General features: G+C 51.9%; 1 protein-coding gene and 1 pseudogene across 2 annotated transcripts in view; one reads left to right on the top strand and one right to left on the bottom strand.

The window, feature by feature from the left end:
• CACNA2D4 (calcium voltage-gated channel auxiliary subunit alpha2delta 4) overlaps positions 1-16,392 on the top strand; it is a 131,966-nt gene extending 115,574 nt beyond the window's left edge. The window contains exons 33-40 of one of the 2 annotated variants that reach the window (XM_086755663.1): positions 31-106; positions 1,949-2,001; positions 2,978-3,033; positions 3,924-3,944; positions 9,170-9,287; positions 14,776-14,888; positions 15,508-15,590; positions 16,306-16,392. In XM_086755663.1, coding sequence (XP_086611789.1) covers positions 31-106; positions 1,949-2,001; positions 2,978-3,033; positions 3,924-3,944; positions 9,170-9,287; positions 14,776-14,888; positions 15,508-15,590; positions 16,306-16,392 — 607 coding nt within the window. Of the gene's footprint in view, positions 1-30; positions 107-1,948; positions 2,002-2,977; positions 3,034-3,923; positions 3,945-9,169; positions 9,292-14,775; positions 14,889-15,507; positions 15,591-16,305 lie in introns of those variants that run through there. The other variant, XM_086755671.1, reaches the window with a different exon arrangement.
• LOC104482546 (uncharacterized) lies at positions 4,382-6,299 on the bottom strand (annotated as a pseudogene).
• Positions 16,393-22,423: the final 6,031 nt, after the last annotated feature.

Raw genomic sequence — 22,423 nt, 5'->3', positions numbered from 1 at the left:
TGACTGCTGGTTGTTTTGTGTTGATTGCAGGGTGACCATGTATGATTACCAAGCAATGTGCAAAGTACCCTACCACCACCACAGCGGGGCCCGGCCTCTGCTCAGCGTACGTATCTGTCAGCACGCAGCTCTCTCTGGGCTTGGCTGTTGAGACTTTGTCCTAGGACGTCTCCAACACCTTGATGTAGTACGGTCCCCAAAAGAGCTTAGTAGCTGTTTTCTTTCAAGTGATGGGAATGTCCCAACTCATCTAAGGCTGATTCCTGAGGCAGTGATGACCACTGACAGTGGTTTCCAATTTGGCTCTCTATTGGCACATAGGATCTCATTGAAAATCGAAAGAATCGGGGAGAGGACAGGAACTAGATTATGCCAGGCTTCTCCTAAAAGCTGAAGAACCAGCTTGCAGCTGAAGTGAACAGAAATGCTTTTACAGGGCATGGTTTTACTCAGCAGCTCAAAAAGGAGAGTTGCCCTGTCAGGGAACAGAGCATCTAGGAGAAAGCTGTCAGCCTCTCAGGGAAGCATGAGTGGGCTTGGAGCAAGAGAGAGGAGGGTTAAACCTGCCAAAAATGCTGATAGCCCAAGGAACAAGCTATCAGAGTGAATAGTTGTGCCAGTGTCCAAATGCAACCTCTCTTTAGTCTGATATAAGCTAATAATCTAATCTCACTCTGCCTGCCTAACCTGGCCTTGAACAGGCAGAACTAAGTAATTATTCAGCACTCAGACGACTTCAAACTAGTTGAAGCAACCCTAAACTGGGATGTGTTTATTGATGTTAGGATCATTTTTTTGATACTGTAAAATGTGGTGTGCTGGAAGTATGTCCTACTGCATGACATGGTCCTTTTTTTCCAGTAAAAGAATTCCTGACAAAATATTACAATATGTTACATTTTTAACAATATATCAATTTTGACAATAGCTATACTTAAGCTGGATGGATAAAATATTGTGATTGCAGTGGAAAGATTTGCTTGATCATATCCTCAAGAATTTTGATTACTGAAAGAAATGTCACAAAATATGGGCTGCCAAAAACCAGGTGAATTGGGAAGAGAATAAAAGAGTGAGCATTTGGCTTTCATCTCTCCCTTTCCCCTCTTAGCAAAACCCTTCAAAAGGAAGAAATAAAGAAAAGTCCATTTTTCATATGATTCATTCAAAGGAAAAAGCAATCGAATTCCCAACTATTTATACATTTTACTATTTTCTGACTTATTTTGGTTGAAGATAAATCAGTTAGCAGTAATGGAACGTTATCTTGTGTCCTATGACCGCTGCATCTGTTTTGAGTTTGAGGATACATGCATGATTGTGAGAGGGAGAGATGAAAATTAGACATGGTTACCATGAAGAAAAGAAGCAGCAGGATCCTCTGCAGATGAATTGTCCCTAGGACAATGCTGGATTTCCAATTTGTAGCTGAAAAGCAGGAAGATGATAGAAGTCATGCCATCTTGAGGAAAAGCTGGATGAAAGCACAGTTAAGCATAATCAATCAATGGCGGATAATACTAAATCCTGGGCAATGCTGTCGCTTGTCCCAGAAACACCACTTGCTATCAGAATATAAAACCATCCTAAACTGGTGGTGTCCCATTTAGCTGTGTTTCTCTTCTGCTCTGAGCTCTCAAGGTCATCCATACTGGAGAGAAATCATCAAGCAATTACATCTTCAAAGTCCTTCATACATTTGTGATATAAACTCCCTGACCCTGACGAGGAGGGGGTGAGAAGATATTATTAGTAGCGAGGCAGCTCCGCTGGCTTGTGATGTATTTTAAACATTTTCCAGTGATGCTCAGACCTTGAATTTCCAGCCTGTTCTCAAGAGCTCTGATCAGTGGAGGGAACTGGTCTGAAACGTGGGGTCCTGCATGAAAATTATAAACTCTCTGACCGGGTCCTTATGGTATTTCTCATTTCTTCTTTTGTTCTCCAGCCAATTTATGCCTTTCTAGCTGCAGTGAAATGGCTGATAAGTGATTTCCTCATGTGAGTACCAAAAGATGGGGGTGTTTGGGAGTCTCAGACCAACAGGGGCGAGAGCTGAGAAAGCTGCAAGTGGAGGCCTCCGCACAGGCCATTGCTCTCAGCCTTCTCCTGACATTCAGCACAGCACTTTGCTCCTGGGAGACAGAAAGCTATTACTATTCCCATTTTGAGAGGCAGAGGCCTGGAGCGGGTCTGGGATTTACCTGAAGTCACTCAGTACAAAGTGGCAGAGTCACAAATAGGACTCGGGTCTCCCGGGGCCTCGTGCAGATCCTCGCTGTGAAGTCCTCTTGCCTGTCTCCTTTGCCCGTGATGAGCAAATGCACAGATTCGCTTCACAGGGGGGGGAAGGCTGAAGGAAGGAAGCTCAGGTCTGAGTGACAGGAAAGGGAGGAGAGAGGGGAGGCCATGAATCGAGTTCCAGGTTTGGGCTTACCTCAAACTGCTGGGGGGGAATCAGAGTTCAAGTTCAAATTAGGATGAAAGTGCCACTGCTCAGCTTGCTGGGTGAGCAAAAGGCAAGGTGTGGAAAAGATCCAGCTCCTAGAGCTTGAGCATAATTCAGAGTAATTCAATGTGATGTGCAGCTACCTCCAGGTAGCCAGTGTATGGGCTCCCTGATGGCCATTTGCGCCTGCTTCTCAGGTGGGTCTCATGGTGACTGAATCCCTCTCAGCCTCGGGGGCTGCTGTACTCAGTCCTTCCTTTGCTGGCGAGGCCCTCACACAGCATGACTTCAGGTAAAAGCCCATTCAGTTGTTCCACAGATACAAATCCCACGATACAGAGCTAGACTCCCATCACATGGCGAGGAAAGAAAAAAAAAAAATTAAAGAAAAAGTCAGACTTCCACTGCCAGCACTTTTATAGTAAACATTTTGGAACTGATACTCGCCGAGTGACAGGGCCATCTCCCTGACACCTGCATCCTTCCAGGCTGCTGAAAAAGCATCCTCTGTTCTTGCTCTTTTGACAGCTTCCTTTTGGAGTTTAACATGAGTAGCTTCTGGCACTCAGACAACTTGGCAGATGGTGAGTATAGAAAAGTCCAGCCACCCCATGGCACGTGAGTGTTACAGCCGCTGGTGGTAGAGCAAGCTGTGTGGGGAAGCCCGGCCTTCTGTGAGGAGCCCACCATCTGCCCCATCACCTCTCCCTTCGCAGACTCTGGAATCCAGCTTCCAGGTCCCAACAGCACCCCATGTCCCGCCACTCCCACCCTCATTTTAGGCTCTCACAGCACCAGAGTCATGAGGGTGAGGTGTGTGTGTCTCAGAGCACACAGCTTGCTTTCCTCAGGGCAATTGCCAGGGTGGGGAGAGGCCTTTCTTTCCAAGGACTCCCACCCTACATGCAGTGGGATGAGAGAGACCATCAGCTGCAAAGCCCTTTGATTGGAAAGGTTCCCTTCCAGTCTTTCCTGAGGGTGGCCTGCAGGATAGGACAGAGCAGGGCTGGAGCAGCAGGCTCTCTGGAGCCTAGCAGGGGTCCCAGGAAGCCAGAAACCTGTAAGGTCAGAGGGTCTTCACTTGCCCACTGGACCCACTCTGGAAGAGAGAAGATGATGGCACTTGGTATTGCACAGCAGCTGAGTGCCGCAGAGGGGTGTGTCTGGTGTGAAATCCAGTGACCTGCCGTGCAGCAGGACACACAGACCTGATGTTCCTGCAGGGAGCTGCTCTGGATGCTAAATGGCTACAGTTTGATTTAGTCTTAGTTTGAGGAGACGTGAGAAAAGGGAGGGGGTTCTCACTGCTGCACTGCTCATCACCATTTCCTTTTGTGCTTTCTTCATCTCTCTCCCACATCACCTCCCTGACTGCTGTGTGCAAATTCATCTCTTTGCTGTGCTGCCATTATGTGAAACTGTCACGTGGCTCCATCTTCATTGTGCGTCTGTGTGTGTCATGCGACTTTTCCAGCCAAGGCTGTCTTCCATCACTGTAAGTAGAACCACTTAACAGCCAAAAGAAAAGGATTTAGCTAGAAATCCCCAGCTAGGAAAGACTTTTTTCCACCTTTTGGACAATGGGGAACTTGCAGAAAGGTGTGACGGGACAAGGCAGTGCCTGGCTCTGTTTCCCTGCACTGCAAAGAAGCAAGTGATACTGTTGTTCATTTAGCTGGTAGAGCTGGCACTTAAAGGTCTATCAGTGAGAAGTCAGTAAAAGAAGGGACACATCAGCCTCCTCAGTGGCTGCAGATGCAGACAAAGCCATCCCTCGTTACTGTGGCATAGATGGGCCTCTAGCCTGTGTACCGTGGCATGTCCTTAAGGCACTTCAGTTCCCAGCTGCCCCACTCTTTTCAGGCGTTGTGCCAAAACCAAAAGATCAACCCATACCTTCTTGCTGGAAAAACTATACAAGTTTTGTAGACTTCAGATATTAAGAGGCAACTTAAGTCGTCTTTTCCGCACCCCATGGCTTAGCTCCTTCTGACGAATCCCAGCCCAGTTCCAGGATAATGCAGAACTACTTTCAAGCAGTTCAACTGATAAGTATATGCTCTAGATCATAAATCCGCTCCTACAGGCAAGTTAAAAATCCCTCCAAGACAGAGTCCAGACTGTGGCTGTGTTTTTGTATCTCCCTGTTTCCATATCTAGCTTGTATTTGCTGATTTGCTCTCTGCCCAGCAAGACGTATGTGTGAGACAGAGATAGAGAAACAGAGACAGTTGGAATGTGTCTTGCGGTATGAAGAAGAGGAAGAGGAAGAGAAAGAGAGTGTGGCTATGGATGAAAAAAATAAGTGTCCATGTGTGGGGGAGGGAGTAGCAGGATGGAAGAATACTATTGGGGCTGGAAGAAATGGATTGCACATGTTGTTAAGAATGGGCTGCAGATTTTTGCCAGAGACGTTAACATTTTCTTGACTGCCTGCCAAAGCTGGTGTATGCAAAAAGTATGGAGAGAAGGAGACATTTTGTGAGAGAGACATTGAGCACACCTTGGTTTAGGGATGTGTGCAGGGGAATTAATGGTTGGGGATTTAATGCTGACCCTTGCTTGACTGTGCACCTCAGGCTCTGCAGCACTGAACCTATTTCTGCTTCCCAAGTTCTCATGCTTTCTGGGAAGGGAAGACTTGCTGTTGGAATATGGGTGTGATATATTCAGACTGCACTCATCATGCAAATCTGCTTTTCAGAGGTGGTGAGAAGACATGTTTGCTTCCACAGATTTTTCACAGCTCTCAGCATCTCCTTCCTCTCCGTGTTTGTAAGGGCTTCTGCTTTTATGGACATCACCACAGTTTTGAAAGTCTTTAATTAAGACAAAAATACTTCCAGCCAAGGCATGCAGCCTATAAAGGACTATTTCTAGAATTCTGTAGCTCAGAAAAGTTTATTTTTGACTGCATGGAAATGTACACAGAGGATATTTTACTAGATAAATGATTAAATTCTGTATTTTATATTTGTAACTAAGTGGCAGATTTTGCCTCGTGTCCCAGAGTAAATCCACTTGCTTGGGTGCAATTATCCATGATTTATGCTGGTGGGAAAGAGTGCACAATCTGGGCTGTATAGTTCATAACAAGGCACGGCAGCTGCCTTTGCTACTCAGAAGGATTGGTTGCCAAATGTCTGACAAAGTCTTTCTGGAAGTGCAGATGGTAGCAATGACAGCCTGGAATTAACTCACTCTTTGCTATAAAGTTTACAATTTGTTATCAGCTCCTCTGACTGTTTACTAATCCGTGGCCACCAGCCTCTCGGAGCACTGATAGCCTTTTGATGTCCAGCATGTGCATGTAGAGGCTCAGCCCAAATGTTTTGCTGATGCTGTAGACGCTATTGGTCTCCTCTGAACTTCTCAGTACTGCTGCAGCCGCATTGCTTCCAAGCAAATCAAGTGGCAGTAGGCTTAAGCGTAATCTCTGTCATAGGTCTTGTCTCTGTGCAGAAGTTAGGAGATTTTAAAGTGGCTTCTTTTCGTTTAGCCTCTGCCAAGAAACTGATTTAAGATTGTCTGTGGAGGGAACTTGTGCCAATTTAGCAGAGTTTAGAAATACAGCTTGGTGCACGTGATGAAGTTAACCCGGAGCAAGTCAAATTGCAGCCAGTCGTGAAAGACTCTGACAGAAATGCAGCTTCTCTGAGTGACTTAGCCCATACTGCCAGTGTCAAAAGTGCCCCTGAAGGGACTAAACCTGGTGCACTTCCCACCGCTGACTTTCAGATGCACAGGCTGCTCCTGTGAGTGCCACCATGGCATAGTTCGGCCCAGGATTACTGCTCAAGTGTTGCCTCTCTAGTTCTGTGGCCAGAGCTGAGGTACAGCTCTTGCCCATGGGTGCAGGTCAGGCCAGCAAGCAGTGCTGGCCAGGTTTATCCTGGAGGTGGCTCGTGCAGTCTCTTTAGTTGCTTTCCCCTTGAGGCCCAGTTCTCCAAGCCTACCAAGTCCAGCACAATGGTCCTGATTCAACACTGGCTAAGGCTGGGAGGCCTCAAATCTCCTCCCATCTGATATTTTCCAAGCTGATGGTCTGATTCACCCTCTGCCTGCACCCCATCCTTCACACCACTCATTTTTTTATATGACTTTAACTCCATTGACTTTGATGACACTACATCAGGAAGCTGGAGCTAATGGAGCATGTCATTCTTTGCCAGAGATAGGGGAAAAATGAGGACCTGGATGAAGTCTCTACTATGTCAGGACCCTTTGCCACTCATGACATGAGCAGTACACTAAATTCTTGCAAGCAGTTGTGCCTCAGCTTTATCAGGTCACCTTTGTGTTCATCAGCACTATTCTTCTGACCAAGAACTGGCACAGTCTTATCGCCAACAACTGTGCTGTGGTGACAGCCCCAGTCACCCAGTGCTGCGAATCTAGGGGTAATACAATGGGACTTTATTGATTTGTGGCTGAGGGACAAATGCGTGGTCCCTAAGAAGTCTTTAGTGTCTTAGTCTTTTTTTAAAGTCCAACTTTAAAGTCCCTGGTCCAGACTGCAATAATCTGGCCACCTGTTTTGGAGTTTGGAGCTGTTTTCCCACCACTAGTACAGGGAGTTAAGGCTGAAGGAAAAGGCTCCCATTCTGTTCCTCAAACTCCTTCAGTCCACCAGGGACTTCACTGGCCAGAATATGGTTCCCAGCCCTGGAGCTGGTCTGAGCTGGAAAGGGTTTGCATTTTCTCTCCTTTCAGCATAAATGGGGATATTCTGCGTGTTTCGTTAGAAATGCCGAAGCCTTTGAAATCCACCTCCTTAATAGGGTCTTCTACTGCTCAGCCCAAATGTCCTCAGGACTATTTGTCCCTGTGACAGGGACACGTCAGAGCCATTCTCCATTAGCAAAACTGGGAGAGACTTTTCCATGCTTCCGCAGTGTGGGGTTTGCACAGAGGGATGGCACATGGTGACAGAGCACAGCCAGGCAGCTCCTGGCTGGTGGCAGAGTTGCTGCCTGAAACGATGAGTTTAGTTGGTTAATTTATTGTTAATCCAGAGTGAATACAGAACAAGGCATCATGCTGAAATCAAGCCCTGTGTGCTTTTGGATCTGTGCAAAATGGTCCTAACCACGATACTGAAAGGTGGGTCCCGGCATCTGGGAGGATTTAAGTAGGAGGCTGCCTTGTGAGTGACATTTGAGAGTTCAGAAGAAAAGCACAAGGCACAACGATAGGGGACTCTGGACTGCAGGGAGGTGTTTGAGTACCCGTCATATTCTCCTGGGGAAGGCATTGGAGAGGAGATTGAGCTGCAGGCTCCTCGCTCTTAATGGATGTCTTGTGTTGCTGGATCACCGTGGCTGAGAGAAAAAAAATCAGAGGAAATCATCCAGCTTTTCTCTCTGTCACGTAATCCACATTGTTTAGATGGCAGGGTCTGCGGGATGGTGCCTGCCTCTCTCTGTGTGCTCCAGCAGTGTCAGGGGAGAGGAGACCATAGCTCTCAGTGAGGGTTTACCATGATGCAAATCACCCATCAGGATCATGGATGCCCTCTTGGTGCCTTCTTACCATACATTTACTCATTAAAACCCACATTGCTGCATTTTTCTATAAATCTTCAGTGCCGCTGCTTCAAGGGATAAGCTGGTCATCCTCCACACCAGAAGGACTCTTCTCTGTCCGTCCCCCTGGCATGGCTGCCTGCGGCCACTGCGTGGGTGGAGGGCTGCGGAGCGAGTCTTTTGTGCTCAGACCCAAAGCTGATGTAGAAACCATTTCTCATACTTGTTGTTGGCTTGAGCCGCAACCACCTCTCCCCTAGCAACAAAGCCTCACATTTCCACCGGCAATGTTCCCCCGTGTCTTACAGAGACAGGAGCTGGCTTTGCTACCTCTGACTGCAGAAAATAATTGCCAGAAGGGCCCAAGGCAGTAGTTTCAGGCAAGGCAGACTTTGCTGAACTCCTAGAAAGGATGCCCTTGCTTCTCAAGGGAGGCTTAGTAAGGCATTTCAGCTCCCCTTCATCCCCAAATTAGTTTAGGAGTCCCACAGAGTGTGACTGATGAGTGATGGAGCAGCTGCTCCCAGCCTCAGCGGTGGGTGGCTCCCTCCAGAAGCCACTGCCACGCGTTTAGCCAGGTGTCTGCTGGTCCTTGAGAGCCGTCGTCTGCTTCCCTGTGGTCTCAGGCCAGCTCTGTTTGCTGGCAATGTTTTCTGTGACGCGTATTCAACCCCTCAAATTGCCTGCTGTGGGAACCCCACCACAGACCCTGCAGGGTCCCGTAGGGGCAGATCCCTCAGCACAGGCACTGAGGATGAGCCTAGTCACAGATCTGAATGCTTAAAAAAGGGCATGAACCAGGGCTGGTTAGGCAGGAGGGACTTTATTAATGTCACTGGTTCAGTAGACTCCCCCTCCTTTGAACACGGGGTACCAGTGCCCAAATGCACTGTGGCTTCAGCAGGGCAGGGTCCAGGCTTGCTTTGGGGAGGCAGTGGGAATACTGGGCACATTTCTCACATAGGCCGGTTTTCCCACACCACCTAGTGGGAGCAGGGATCACTGCCTGGCTGCTTTCTGCAGCATCTCCTCCTCCTTCTCTGGTAGGCACCTGCTCTTGGCCATTGTCAGACAGGGGACACAGGGCTGCTCCTCCAGCCTACATCGCCAGTCTTAAATCCTTCCATCTCAGTGCATACCGCTCCTGTATGATCCTCTGCCCTTCATTTCTCACCTTGCCTCCTTACCATTGCAGCTCACAAGCACAAGAAGCATGACACCTTGCAGCCCTGTGACACCGAGTACCCCGTCTTCGTGTACGAGCCGACCATCAAGGAGACCAACGGGCTGATCGAGTGCGGGGATTGCCAAAAGTAAGAATTGCAGCCTCCCTTTCATTTGAGGGCTTGCAAACCTATTCCAGGGTCACGATGGCACACAAGCCTTGTCACAGAGCAACAACCTGAGAAGAGTTGCCTGCCACTGTGCCCATTGTGTGGCCAACACTGCATCTGCAGCTCTGGCTGCAGAGCAGAGCTAAACAGCCACACTGGACAATGAAGAGGTGAAATGATTGAGTTACGAATTATTGATAAAAGAGAAAAAAAGATTAAAACCATCTGTTAATAAGCAGAAGTGGCTGTAGAACAAGGAAGAGAACACTTTAAAATATATATATCTTTCCATTCCACCAATTTAATAGAATCATAGAATGGTTTGGGTTGGAAGGGACCTTTAAACGTCATCTAGTCCAACCCCCACCCCTGCAAGGAGCAGGGACATCTCCAACCAGAACAGGTTGCTCAGAGCCCCATCCAACCTGGCCTTGGATGTTTCCAGGGATGGGGCATCCACCACCTTTCTGGGCAACCTGTGCCAGGGTTCCACCACCCTCAGTGTAAAAAAAAAATTCTTCCTTATGTTCAGTCTGAATCTACCTTCTTCTATTTTAAAACCATTAGCTCGCGTACTATCACAACAGGCCCTGCCAAAAGCTTTCTCCCTGTCTTTCCTGTAGGCCCCCTTTAGGTACTGGAAGGTTGCTATCAGGTCTCCCCGGAGCCTCCTCTTCTCCAGACTGAACAGCCCCAACTCTCTCAGCCTGTCCTCACAGCACAGGTGCTCCAGCCCTCTGGTCATCTTCATGGCCCTTCTCTGGACTTGCTCCAACAGGTTCACGTCCTTCTTGTGTTAGGGGCTCCAGAGCTGAATGCAGTGGCTTTCTGGGCTGCAAGTGCACATTGCTGGGTCACGCTGAGCGTCTCATTCACCAAGTATGATAAAGGAACTTTTTTCCAGAAAGGAACTTTTTCTGTTTTGTTTTTTTTTTTTCCACATTTCTGTCGAAAGTTTTCTCCTTAAAAAAAATTTCCTTTTTGCAGTACTTTCAGCTTTCCTTGTCCTATTTTTCCTCTTTTCTGTTTTACTACAGGAGAAAAAAAAAAGCAGGGAGAGGGGAAAAAAAGAAGTGTTAAACTGAAAGAAATGAAAACACAGGTCTACTTTTTTATTTTCCATTTTCATTTTAAGAGAATGAACAGTCTGAAGTAACAGAAAAGTCATTGTGAAAAGAGGCCATTTTCAGCAGTTGCATAGTGCCATCAGCAATCATTTGCAGAAAGGTGACAGAAAGAAGAATTTCCACTGATCCAGCTTTTCCTAATAGGAGGTGTCCAAACAGATCTGACGGGAATCCCTCTTGAAAAAAAAAAAAAAAAAAACCAACACAAACACAAAAACCCAGTCCTACTTAGTCTGACTTCAGTCTAAAATCAACTGCCGGAAAGACTTAAAGGTTAGGAAAACAGCCTGCATTAGTCAGCATGACTTTAGGAAACCCAGGCCTTGCCAAACATTGTTTTAGAGAGATTGCAGATTTGGTGACAACAAGGTATTGTATAGGGGCAATAAGCTCTGGGCAGAGCCAGAGGAGCTCAGTGCCCCAGACCGACCTGTTTGCACGTTAAGCTGTCACTGCAGAGATCTCTGCCGCCAACACAGCCTGGGGCTGACCCCTCCTTGCTGGGGGCAGCACCTCACCAGCACCATCAGCAGCAGCCACTGAGTCTTGGGCTCCTTCATAGTTACAGGCGCAGCTGCAGCCTCTGGATCCCAGGCGCATCTCTTGTGCATCTTTCATGCTGGCGTTCGGGAGCTATTCTTGAGGCTCCGGGAGAAAAAGAGAATCTACCGCCTGTGGAAGGAGGGACGGGCAACTGAGAATGAATACAAGGAAGTCGTTAGGATGTGTAGAGGTGAAATCAGAAAGGCAAAAGCCCAGCTTGAATTTAACCTGGCCACTGGGGTGAAAAGGAATAAGAAACTCTTTTATAAATACATTAACAGTAAGAGGAGGACAAAGGAGAATATTCACTCTTTGCTGGATGAGGCTGGGAATGTGACCACTGAGGATAAGGAAAAGGTGGAGGTTCTGAATGCCTTCTTTACGTCTGTCTTTAAAGGTCAGACCAGTTATCCTCAGGGTACTCCTCTCTCTGACCTGGTAGTCTCGGCTGGGGAGCACGCTAACCCTCCCTGTGATTCTGGAAGAAACGGTCAGAGACTTACTACTCCAACTGGACTGCCACAAGTCCATGGGGCCGGATGAGATCCACCCAAGAGTGCTGAGGGAACTGGCGGAGGTGATAGCCGAGCCGCTTTCCATCATCTATCAGCGCTCCTTGTTGACTGGTGAGGTCCCGGAAGACGGGAGGATTGCCAACGTGACTCCCATTTACAAGAAAGGTTGTAAGGAGGATCCGGGGAACTACAGGCCTGTTAGCCTGACCTCCCTTACAGGGAAGGTTATGGAACAGATAGTCTTGAGGGAGATCATGCGGCATGTGCGGGATGGCTGGGGGATCAGGCCTAGCCAGCATGGGTTCATGAAGGGCAGGTCCTGTTTGACCAACCTGATCTCCTTTTATGATCAAGTGACCCATCTGCTGGATGAGGGAAAGGCTGTTGATGTGGTCTACCTAGACTTCAGCAAAGCCTTTGACACTGTCTCCCACAGTATTCTCCTGCAGAAGCTGGCAGCCCATGGCTTGGATGGGTACACTCTTGGCTGGGTAAGGAGCTGGCTGGAGGGCCGGGCTCAGAGAGTGGTGGTGAATGGAGTTAAATCCAGCTGGCTACCGGTCACAAGTGGTGTTCCCCAGGGGTCGGTGCTGGGGCCTGTCCTCTTCAATATCTTTATTGATGATCTGCATGAGGGCATTGAGTGCACCCTCAGTAAGTTCGCAGATGACACCAGATTGGCTGGGAGTGTGGATCTGCCTGGGGGTAGCGAGGCCCTCCAGAGGGATCTGGACAGGCTGGAGAGCTGGGCTGAAGCCAATGGGATGAGGTTCAACAAGACCAAATGCCAAGTCCTGCACTTCGGCCACAACAACCCCAGGCAGCGCTATAGGCTTGGGGCGGAGTGGCTGGAGGACTGTGTGGAGGAAACGGACCTGGGGGTACTGATTGATGCTCGGCTGAGCATGAGCCGACACTGTGCCCGGGTGGCCAAGAAGGCCAACGGCATCTTGGCTTGCATCAAAAACAGTGTTACTAGCAGGAACAGGGAGGTAATTGTCCCCCTGTACTCGGCACTGGTGAGGCCTCACCTCGAGTACTGTGTTCAGTTTTGGGCCCCTCACTGCAAGAAAGACATGGAGGCCCTGGAACGCGTTCACAGGAGGGCTACGAAGCTGGTGAGGGGTCTGGAGCACAGGCCTTATGAGGAGCGGCTGAGGGAGCTGGGATTGTTCAGTCTGGAGAAGAGGAGGCTCAGGGGAGACCTTATAGCTCTCTATAACTTCCTGAAGGGAGGTTGTAGTGAGCTAGGGGTCGGCCTTTTCTCTCGTGTAGACAGTGATAGAACTAGAGGCAATGGTTTCAAGCTGCTCCAGGGGAGATTCAGGCTGGACATTAGGAAATATTACTTCTCAGAAAGGGTAGTCAGGCACTGGAATGCACTGCCCAGGGAGGTGGTGGAGTCACCGACCATGGGGGTGTTCAAGAAACGTTTGGATATTAATAGTGTTGAGGGATATGATTTAGCTGAGAAGTATTGGTGATGGTTGGACTGGATGATCTTTTAGGTCTTTTCCAATCTTGATAATAATTCTGTGATTCTGTGATTCTGTGAGAGACACCAACCCCAACACGGCTCTGCTGAGCTTAGCCAGTGGCCCACTGGGGCGTGCAGGCTTTCCCCATCGCATTTCGCAAGCCCAAGTGGTTCCCAGTGGAGCGAGGGTGGGCTAGGGGCTCCATGCTGGGCAAAAAGTTGGCTTGTGGATTGGTGCATGGGGCACCTCCGTCGTGGTTACTGAATTTGTGCATGGGTTAAAATCTGCTTATCAAAGCTCCCAAAGCAGTCATCAGCCAGGAATAATAATGAAATGGTCACTGCTGCAGTGTGACATTCAGCACCTCTAAAAGTAGATACAGAAATCCCCGGAGGCCAGAAGGTGTCGAGGCGAGGTGGTGAATACCCAGGGAGACAGGGTGGTCGGTTGGTGGTGGTAGGTTGGTGCAGTGGCCACCTCTTCACAAACCTGTATTTCTAATCCACAAGCGCTCTCCCTTGGCTGGGAGGTGGTTAGCAGGACCAGGAGTGCACAGAGCCACTTACCAGCTGCAGCATCATAGCCTTGCCACCAGCGCCGGCATGCCAAGCCCACTGTCCCTGGCCTTCCCTGCGCCCAACGGTGCCAGGCCAGCCTGCAGGCTCCTTGCCAGGGCTGTACAGCAGCACAACCTGCCTGCAAGCAGTGGAGCAGGGCGTGGTGGGCAGCTCAGCCTTGCTTTCGCTCACTCTGCGCTGGCAAAGGGCATCTGATGCCTGCAAGGCATCAGACAGGGGAGTGGCACAGGCTGGTGAGATGCCCAGACACGTACAGCACCTTGGGGTGACACCGGTGTGCGACACGCACCCCCTGCCCCTCCCTGTGCTCGCCCAGGGGTGCCATAGACGTGCACGTGCCAGTGTGCAAACCCACAGGCACAGGCAGCCTCGTGAGTACAGAGACACGGCTGAGCCACCCACACGTGTGCACGTGCACATGCACAAAACCCTGCACCCAGCCGAAACACGTGCCTGCCCTCATCCTGCTCTGCCCACACAAGCCATCCGCCGCCTGCACAACCGGGCAGCGGCGCTTCCGCCAGCCCTCACGTGCGTGTCCTCGGGCAAATGCTTACATCCAGACACATGCCTGCCCTCGTCACTGGCCCTTTTCCGTAGTCTGCTTGTCCAACAGGGCGGGGAAGAGACAGGCAAACTTGTGGCTGCAAAGTGAAGCTACACGTTTTTCGTGGCAGTAGGCAAGACCAAACACTAGTTGGTCAGTCCCATCACACCAGTGTAGTGTGCGATGCTACTGGGATCCTCCATTTCTCACTCCAGTAGCAGGAAATTTAGCAAAACTCTGCCTGTTACAGGACTGCGTAGCACATGCATAAATATACATAGAAGGGGCATTGGCACACCTCTGGATGAAACCAGGCCTGCTCAGGTGTCATCTGCTGTGACATGGCTGCCCCATTTGGGGAGGGCTTGCGTTGGGTTTCATTTGTTGGCTGGTATTTTTGGTTGGTTGGGTTTGGGGTTTAATTTGGGCTTTTGTGCCTAACATGGAGTTGTAAGTCTGAGCCAGTTCAGAGCTTTCTGAGGCCAAAAACGTGTGCTAACGCCACCTCCCCCTTGCACACAGCTGCCCACTGTCTGTCCCGCTTCCTGCTGACATTTCATTTTGAATAATCTCTGTTTTCTTGGGATTTTTTTTGCTATGGGCCAGATTATGCTGGGGCTGCTGCTTTTGTTTTGCGGGGGAGGGATGTGCTTTCTCCCACCAGCTCTTTTCTTCACAGGATGTTTGTGGCGCAGCAGATTGCCAGCAGTAACCTCCTGCTCCTCGTCATGGATGCCACCTGCGACTGCAGCATCTTCCCACCCGTCCTCCTGAATGCGAAAGAGGTCAAATATATCCTTCCATGCGCAGCAGGGACGCACAGCTCCACAGGCCCTTTCATCTCTGTGTTTGCTAGGGTGGAAAACCAGCTCCTCTGGCAATTGCCATGGGAGTGGAGGGCATGGCTCGACTTGTGGGACAGCAGTCATGGAGCAGGTAGAGTTGTGATGCGGTGGAGAGGAGGTAACGGTTCTGCCTTCCAGCTCCGCAAGAAGAAGCCAGCCTCCACCAGATTGTCAGATGCCCTGTATGAGGGTGAGGGTGGGTCAGGCCAGGAGAGTCAGTGGTGGAGTGGGCGCAGCTGGGCTGGCTCCCCAACAGTGCTCCCAGGTGCTTCTGTAACCCATCCCTGCTGGGTCTTCATGCCTTGCTCCTCGTAGGACAAGTGATGTGGTGCAGCTTGTCACCATGAAGCTGAGCCCTCTCTATGCATTTTGGCCACTTTCAGCTGCCCATCGTTCTTTGCAACCTTCCTTGGGGGTGTCTCCTTCCCTCGTCCTCCCTGCTCTGTCTCCCAGACTGTGCAGTTGGTTAGACAACTAGACAACTTTCATCAGGGCCCCGTGGACTTGTACGGCGCTCATCCCCCTTTCCCTGCGTGCCACTGCCGGTGTCCTTAACAGCCTCGCACATAACGCTTCAGTGAAGTGTGAACGGATGCGGTCCCAGAAGCTGAGGCGGCGGCCGGACTCGTGCCACGCGTTTCACCCTGAGGTACCCCGAGGCAGCATGGGAGGGTGGAAGAGCGCACAACCGGGTTTCACCGTGGGCCTGCCTGTACCCGTGTACACACATCTCTCGCAGCCCTGCGTTGTGTGTATTGCGTGCCCATCCCGCTGGCTGGACCCAGACACAGCCATGTGACTTCCCAAGAGGCTTCCTAGCAGGAGGATGGTCACGCTAGTGACACCTGGGAAGGGCTTGAGCTCAGACATCACAGAGTTGCTGGGTTTTTTCCTGGGGTTCACCTGCTGGAAGAGCTCCAATTCCTGTAACCAGCCTGTGCGACCTGGGCTTGGTACAGCCAGGCAGCTCTGACAGGACTTTGGTCTGGGCACCTTCACGCAGCATACAAGGCAGCCCCACTCCCTATCCCAGCCCTGCGGGGACAGGAACAGGCACAGTGACGTGCTCATGGGAGGGACATGCAGGTGGGCACTGATCCTGCTGCAGCCTCTGAAGCTGAGGGATCGGTTTCAGCGTGTGGGGCAGAGCATGGTGAAAGCCGAGGAGGCCAGTGGCTTCCTAGCTCACAGGTGGCCACCATGGCCCATGGGCATCAAACCAGGCCCTTCCTTTGCCCCTGGTGATCCTTCCTTTTGGCCACAGCCATTGCTCCCCCTTCCAAAGGTGAGGGGCCGGGCTTCCTTCCCTCTGTCGGCAGCCACCCAGCAGTAAGCAAGCTGACACCTTCTCTCCCGTCTCCCAGGAAAATGCCCAAGACTGCGGTGGCGCTGCTGAGGTCTCCATCTCACCAACGCTGCTCCTCCTGCCCCTGGCGCTGCTCCTGCGGTGACGCTACCTGCAACGGTGATGCTGCCTGCAATGCGCCTTACGTGGCAGAGACCCAGGAGGATGGGGTTGCCGCTGGCCAGAGTGGCAGGCGAGGAGAAGATGGGGGCGCAGGCCATTCTGAGATGCCTGCTGCGACTCCCTGGGGAGACAAAGTGTTAACGATGCAGCGTAGATCCAGTGTGGTGCTGATGGTGGAAGCTGCTCCCTCCTCGAAAGACGGTGGCAAAAGGCCTGTGTGAGGACTGGCAGGATCGGCTCCGGCCACACCACCTACTGAGCTGCTCCTCCTGGCCATCAGCTCCCAGCCAGGATGGCCAAGGTCGTGGACATGGCTTGGATTTCACCATCACCCTGCCTCCCTCCGAGCCACTTTGGGGTAGCTGGCCAAAGGAGGCAGAGGGCTGGGTGAGGGAGATCTGGCCTCAGGAGAGCAGGAGGGGCAGGGGATGCTGCCTGCCTGGCCCTTGGTAGGAGCCGCTGCGATTTTGAGCACTCGGGATCAGAGCAGTCCAGGCACAGCCCTGCCAGAACAGGGCCCTTAGTGGTTCCCAGCAGGGAGGCAGCATTTCCCGGTGTTGGGAGTGGTCCTCAACCAGGACCCCAGGGGCAGGACATGTTGCCTAATCCGAACTGCACTAATGTGAAATGCAACCGGACAATGAGAAGCAGCACAGCTTGACTAATTAGCTGCGGCTATGCCAGCTCTGCCAAGGAGACCCCCTTCTAACACTGCTAGCACAGCATCCAGATTCTTGTCTAGATGTGGACTCACCTCTGGGAAGGGGTCATGTATGACACCCACCAAAAGAAGGGATGTGTTCCCCCTTGCCTGGTAATGTCACTGCAGAAGCAGCTAAGAAATGAGCACTTTTCCCTTCTGAGCAGCACTGCCCTGCTTTGACGCTGCCCTTGGTTGTCCCAGGGTGAGCAACCCCCTGCCCTAAGCCTGGCATTCCCAGCTGGTGGGCACGGGCCCTTTCTTACCGAGCTTTATGGACAATGGGTGAGGAGCACCCATTTTTCCTTTTTTTTTGTATGAACTGCTCCATACCATCTCATTGAAAACAAATATATGGCATATTTTAAATAGATACTTAAGCTTCAGCATGTCATGTTTGGTGCTAATCACAGCCCTACACTACATCCCAGAAACCACTTTCCCCGCCAAAGCTGTGGGGACAGGGTGGGGGTGGAGGGACTGCAAACAGAGCTGCGGTGGCCTGGCCATCAGAGATGTGCCAGCAACTCATGGGGACACCAAGAAGTGCTCCTGGTCGCTGCACCGTTGTTTTTACCAGAGCTACGGGAAGATGAGCCTCTGGCCACATAGCACGTGCGCTGTGAACCAGTCGGCTGCACCACACAGCCCATGGCTCTCTGGTCACCTCTGAGGCAGGGTGAGGGTCCCAGCACTGGTGGGGTACGTGCCAGGGTAGGGATGCCATAGCTCACAGCTACAGAAGGAAATAGGGTCTCACCTTGACCTCTGCGCTGTCCCCATCTGTAGCCACCTCAGCACCCGTGGCACCAAGGGAGCAGGCTAGCAAGGGAGAACCTTGCCCTGGTCTCCTCTACCAGGTGGGACAGTTCAGGAGCCCCCTGCACCTCTCCAGGGCCCCCGAGAGCTGCGTGGCTCATCACACTCCTACAGGGCAAGTGCCCACACTGTCCTCACTGCCTGAGAAGCAGCACTGCCCACAACGCTGTCCTCCATGCATGCTGGCCATATGCAGCTGTGAGGGTCCCCACCAAGTCCAAGCCACCTGCTCCTGCAGCCACCGGCACCGAGGTTCGACCCACATGCAGCTCCTGCAATGGGCAGTTTTATGGGAAAGGCCTTCATCCTCAGGCCAGGGTTGTCCCCTTCCCCCCATAAGCAGGAGCCCGCAAACGCACCCCAGACATGCTAGGGTCAGTACAGATGCTGCCTCTCCTGCCACCAGTGTCACCAGACACCGAGGAGACAGTGCCAGTCACAACCAGGTCCTGATGGGGACTTTTTGGGATAGTGCAGCTCCTGCTGTGGTGGGTTTTGCTTTGGAGGAGGGGGTGTTCATGGCAGAGAGGAACAACTCTGGTACTGGAAGTAAATCTGGAGGTGGAGATGGTTTCCAGGCTTCAAATGCAGTGACCTTATCAGAGCTAGAAGCAGCTGAGGAAGATGAAGGCAGCATGGAGTGAAAAGGGGCTTCTGTCAAGGCCGAGGAGCTCAGGAGCCACTCGCAGATGGAGGAGCCACCGGCTCAGAGCATCCCCCGCCGGCTGGCACAGCTCCCCCAGCTCCATGCCCCCTGGGTGCCTGCCCTCCTGGGGCACTGCTCTCAAGGGCGACCTCCTTGTCAGAAAGGATTAGCAGTCCCATCTCCACTCAGCTTAAAAAAAAAAGATCTATAAATATGCATCGCCCTGCTGCATACAAGCCATGTTTGATTTCAGGTGCATTAATCCACAGCAAACATGGTCCTGTAGAGCCCTGTGCTGAAAGAGGGAAGACGTGAATTTTACCCGGCTTGGTTGGCTCAGTGAGTTTGTGCACAGGTTATAACCAAAGGCACTAGGACAGGGGTGGGACTGGATTATTTCTTAAGTCAAAAAAATAAGGGTGAAGGTTTACCCTTTTCTTCCCTTGGTGCTGTGCTCCACAGTGGGATGAGCTGTGCCCAGGTATGGCTTTGCTGCTTTTATTTTTTTTTCCAGCAAAGCAGACCCCAAGCACACCTACCTGTTTCTTGTCTCTGACACGGGGTTAAGCAAATTCCACCGCCTGCTCTGCCTGCCTGGCAGAGATAGCGGCTCACGGTCCTACACCAAGAGAAAAATCCCTGGGAAGAGCAGCTGCTCCAGCTTTCAACTTCTTCAGGCATGTGCTGGGCACAGCAGATGAAAACAGGTCAGCAAAAGCAGAGATCTGAGGCCAGATCAGCAGAGCAGCTGTGAGAGGAGCCATCTCTCACTTCCAGCCGAGCAGCCGTCCCGCTGCCATCTGATACGGCACTATAAATCACAGCTGTACCTCCTGCAAGGTCCCATCCACCCCTCTAAGCAGGCAAACCGCAGGCATCATAGTTTATTCTATTAAGGCAAGACTCAACGGGACCAATGTCACAAGCAGTGCTCTGCAGGGGTGGCCATCGGACCCACCCGGCCACGTCTGGCTGCCACACAAGTTGGAGCTTCACAAGCCTTAAACTTACAGCTGGTTTCCTCCCAGGCAGGTGGAGAGGGAACTGAGGGACCCGAATCTCTCCTTACAGGCTCCAAAAATACCCCACTGCAGGCTGAGGTAACCCTGTACCCTCCCCGAACGCTGCGGTGGGCACTGAAGCATCTGAGCCGCAGGCAGAGACACAGACCTCGCACAGCACTGTGTACACGTGCCCTCCCTTGACTCACGCCTGGGGACGGAGCAGACAGATGACTACACTTTCGAGCGTGACCAGACGAGGATGACTTCATCCTACAAAATAGTAGGAAAATCAGCCCTGGATTTACAGCAGCTGTTTGCAATTGGGACCAGGCACAAAAGCAGCAGCTTTTCAGCAGCCTGGCCTGAGTCGGCTGATACTTCGCAAGAGCCTGGCACATCCCGGGCTGGGGGTGGCAGCGGTCGCAGCGAGGAGCTGTGTGTTAAGGGGGGAAGGCAGTGCCACAGTGAAGGACCAGTACCACAGTCTTGGTTTTATGCACACCTCTCAAACTCGAGCTCCTCAGAGTATTTTTCCAGGACGCTTTTTCTGCTGACAAAACCCACTGGTACTTTCTGCACAGAAAGACTGTGCTTTCACAGGCCTCTGCTTGCAGGAGAAGGAGGGGCTGAGGGCATCCAAATGTAGCACACGCTTTTGCACAAAGTAATTTTTCAAAATCAAGTGGGGAAGGAACATCAAACTGCCATGCACTGAACAACTCCATTGCCGGCTGGATCCTTGCTGGAGGGGGTTGCTGCTGCTGTCGTCCCCCCTGGATTCTGGGGAGCTCCCCCATCCCTCGGCACAGGCTGTTCCCGGGGCCTCTGCCCTGTCCCAGCTGCAGGGCCCCTTACACCACCTCTCCTGCACTTGAAAGGAGCCTTTACACCTTCTGTCACCCAGCCACCAAACACCGCTGTCATTACCTGCCATGACATCAGCCGCAGCAATGCAGCTCATCGTCAGCACGTGACACAAACTGTAACAGCCCCACTTGAACGCCACCAAGCACGTTTCCTCAGTAAATACCTCGTGGGCCCACAGGACATTTCATCAGCTCTTCCTGCTTTTCTTGCTGCTGCCACTGCGAATTTTGGGAGCCCCGGCACCCTGCCTTTCCCCAGGCAGTCCCTCGCCGGCGGCAGGGCAGGGTTGTGCACCAAGCCCCATCAGCACACACCCGTTTGGTTCCAGTGGGGCCAGGCTGCTGTCCTTCCTGCTAGCGTTCCGAGGAGCAGCGCGTGCATTGCACAGGGATGCGCGCCGGTGCTTCCTCAGCCCTCCTCAGGGAAAGGCGGCAAAGACAGCAGCTGGACGCTACCAGCCTTCCTGGAGGCCATTGTCACACCAGGGGCTTGCCTCTCACGGGCCGGCAGGAAGGGGACAGGGAGCTGCTGGGAAAGCCCCCATGCTGGCGAGAGCGAGAACGCTTATGCTGTAAGGTGACTTGTGAGCCAAAAACGCAAGCTTGTCTAAATTTCAGCCAGCAGTGGCTTCCTTCAGTGCCACACAGCTGGACCCCCCCCCAGCAGCAGGGGCTGTAGGCTGCTGTCACCCCCCTCCTGCCCAGCTCTGAGGGACACAGTGTCGCTTTCAAAACTGGCAGGAGGCTCCCTGGCAAAGGCAGCAAACCCAGCCCGGCACAGGAGGGGGTGAGCTGGGCCAGAGCCAGGGCAGAGCCCGGGGCTGGCTGCTGCGGCCAGGAGCAGGCAGGGAGGTGGTGGCAACGGCTGCTCCCTCCCGGGAGGGAGCGGCTTTCCCATTTCTCCTTCCCAGCAGCAGCTGCCGCCCCACAGCCCCAGCTGTTCCTGTTGCGAGCAGAGAGCTGCCCCAGCCGGCCTCTGCCGCCAGCCGGTCCCGAAGGGAACAACTGCGTGGGTTTAGGGGAGCTCAGCTCCAGCCAGCACTAAGGCAAACCTCAAACCACACGCGCAGGTTCAGCATGGTTAGAGACAAAAATAAGAGATCGCTACTGGAGCAGGTTTGGGTGTCAGTTGCCTCTGTTTGGGAAATGCATCGTTGCTCTGGGAACCCAGCCAGGCACACGATTTCCCTGTCTCGTTTACAACTTGAGCGGTTCGGTTTTTATGCCAACTGTGAAGAGCCTCTGTGCCCGGCTGTACCACTACCAGATATGGTCTTGCTTTTTAGCAGCTTCATCTTGAAGCTCCAGTGCAAACATCTCCAGGTCAGAAACAATAACCGCTCTGCTGTTCAAACATGAATTTTACTAGAGGAGGGAAGGGCAAAGTGAGGCTCCTGGAAATGCCAGAATTAAGACTGAGCAGTCAGGGCGTCCCCTTGCACACACGCAGGAGGGCCAGGCTCGCATCCCACCATCCCTCCCCAAGGAGCCCACCTTCCCAATGGTGAACAAGACGGTGAACAAGGGACCAGCTGCGCCAAAGTCCTCTCGCGTGGCTGAACTACAGCGCTGCCCAGGTGATGCCAGGCAGAGGGTTTCCTCGTGCGCTTTTCCTACCGTTGCTCATCATTAAAATAGCTGAAAATGATCAGCTGTGACGTGCTCAATGTTGTCAGGAGCTTGAGGACAGTATTCCTTCTTCATGAAGAGCAATATGGACCTAGGAATTAACAGACATCTTCTCCAGGGAATTGATCTTCACAGGAAGCTTCATTCGAAGTACATCAGTGCTCAGCACTCCTGGAAATCAGCCTGGAGAACTTCGACTTGGGCACTCCAGACAAATATAGAAGCACTGACCACCAGGAGAGTTTGGTTCAAACAAACTGCTTGATGCCACACAGGAGGCGGGGTGGGCGGGGTGTGGCAGGGAGGAAAAGAAAACCACTTCAGTTTTGCAGGGAAGCCGCTAACAGCTT

The sequence above is a fragment of the Chlamydotis macqueenii genome, chromosome 1 (genome assembly GCF_036417535.1).
Source record: "Chlamydotis macqueenii isolate bChlMac1 chromosome 1, bChlMac1.mat, whole genome shotgun sequence".
In the NCBI taxonomy this organism is placed as follows: Eukaryota; Metazoa; Chordata; class Aves; order Otidiformes; family Otididae; genus Chlamydotis; species Chlamydotis macqueenii.
This window is presented reverse-complemented; position numbering and strand designations above follow the sequence as displayed.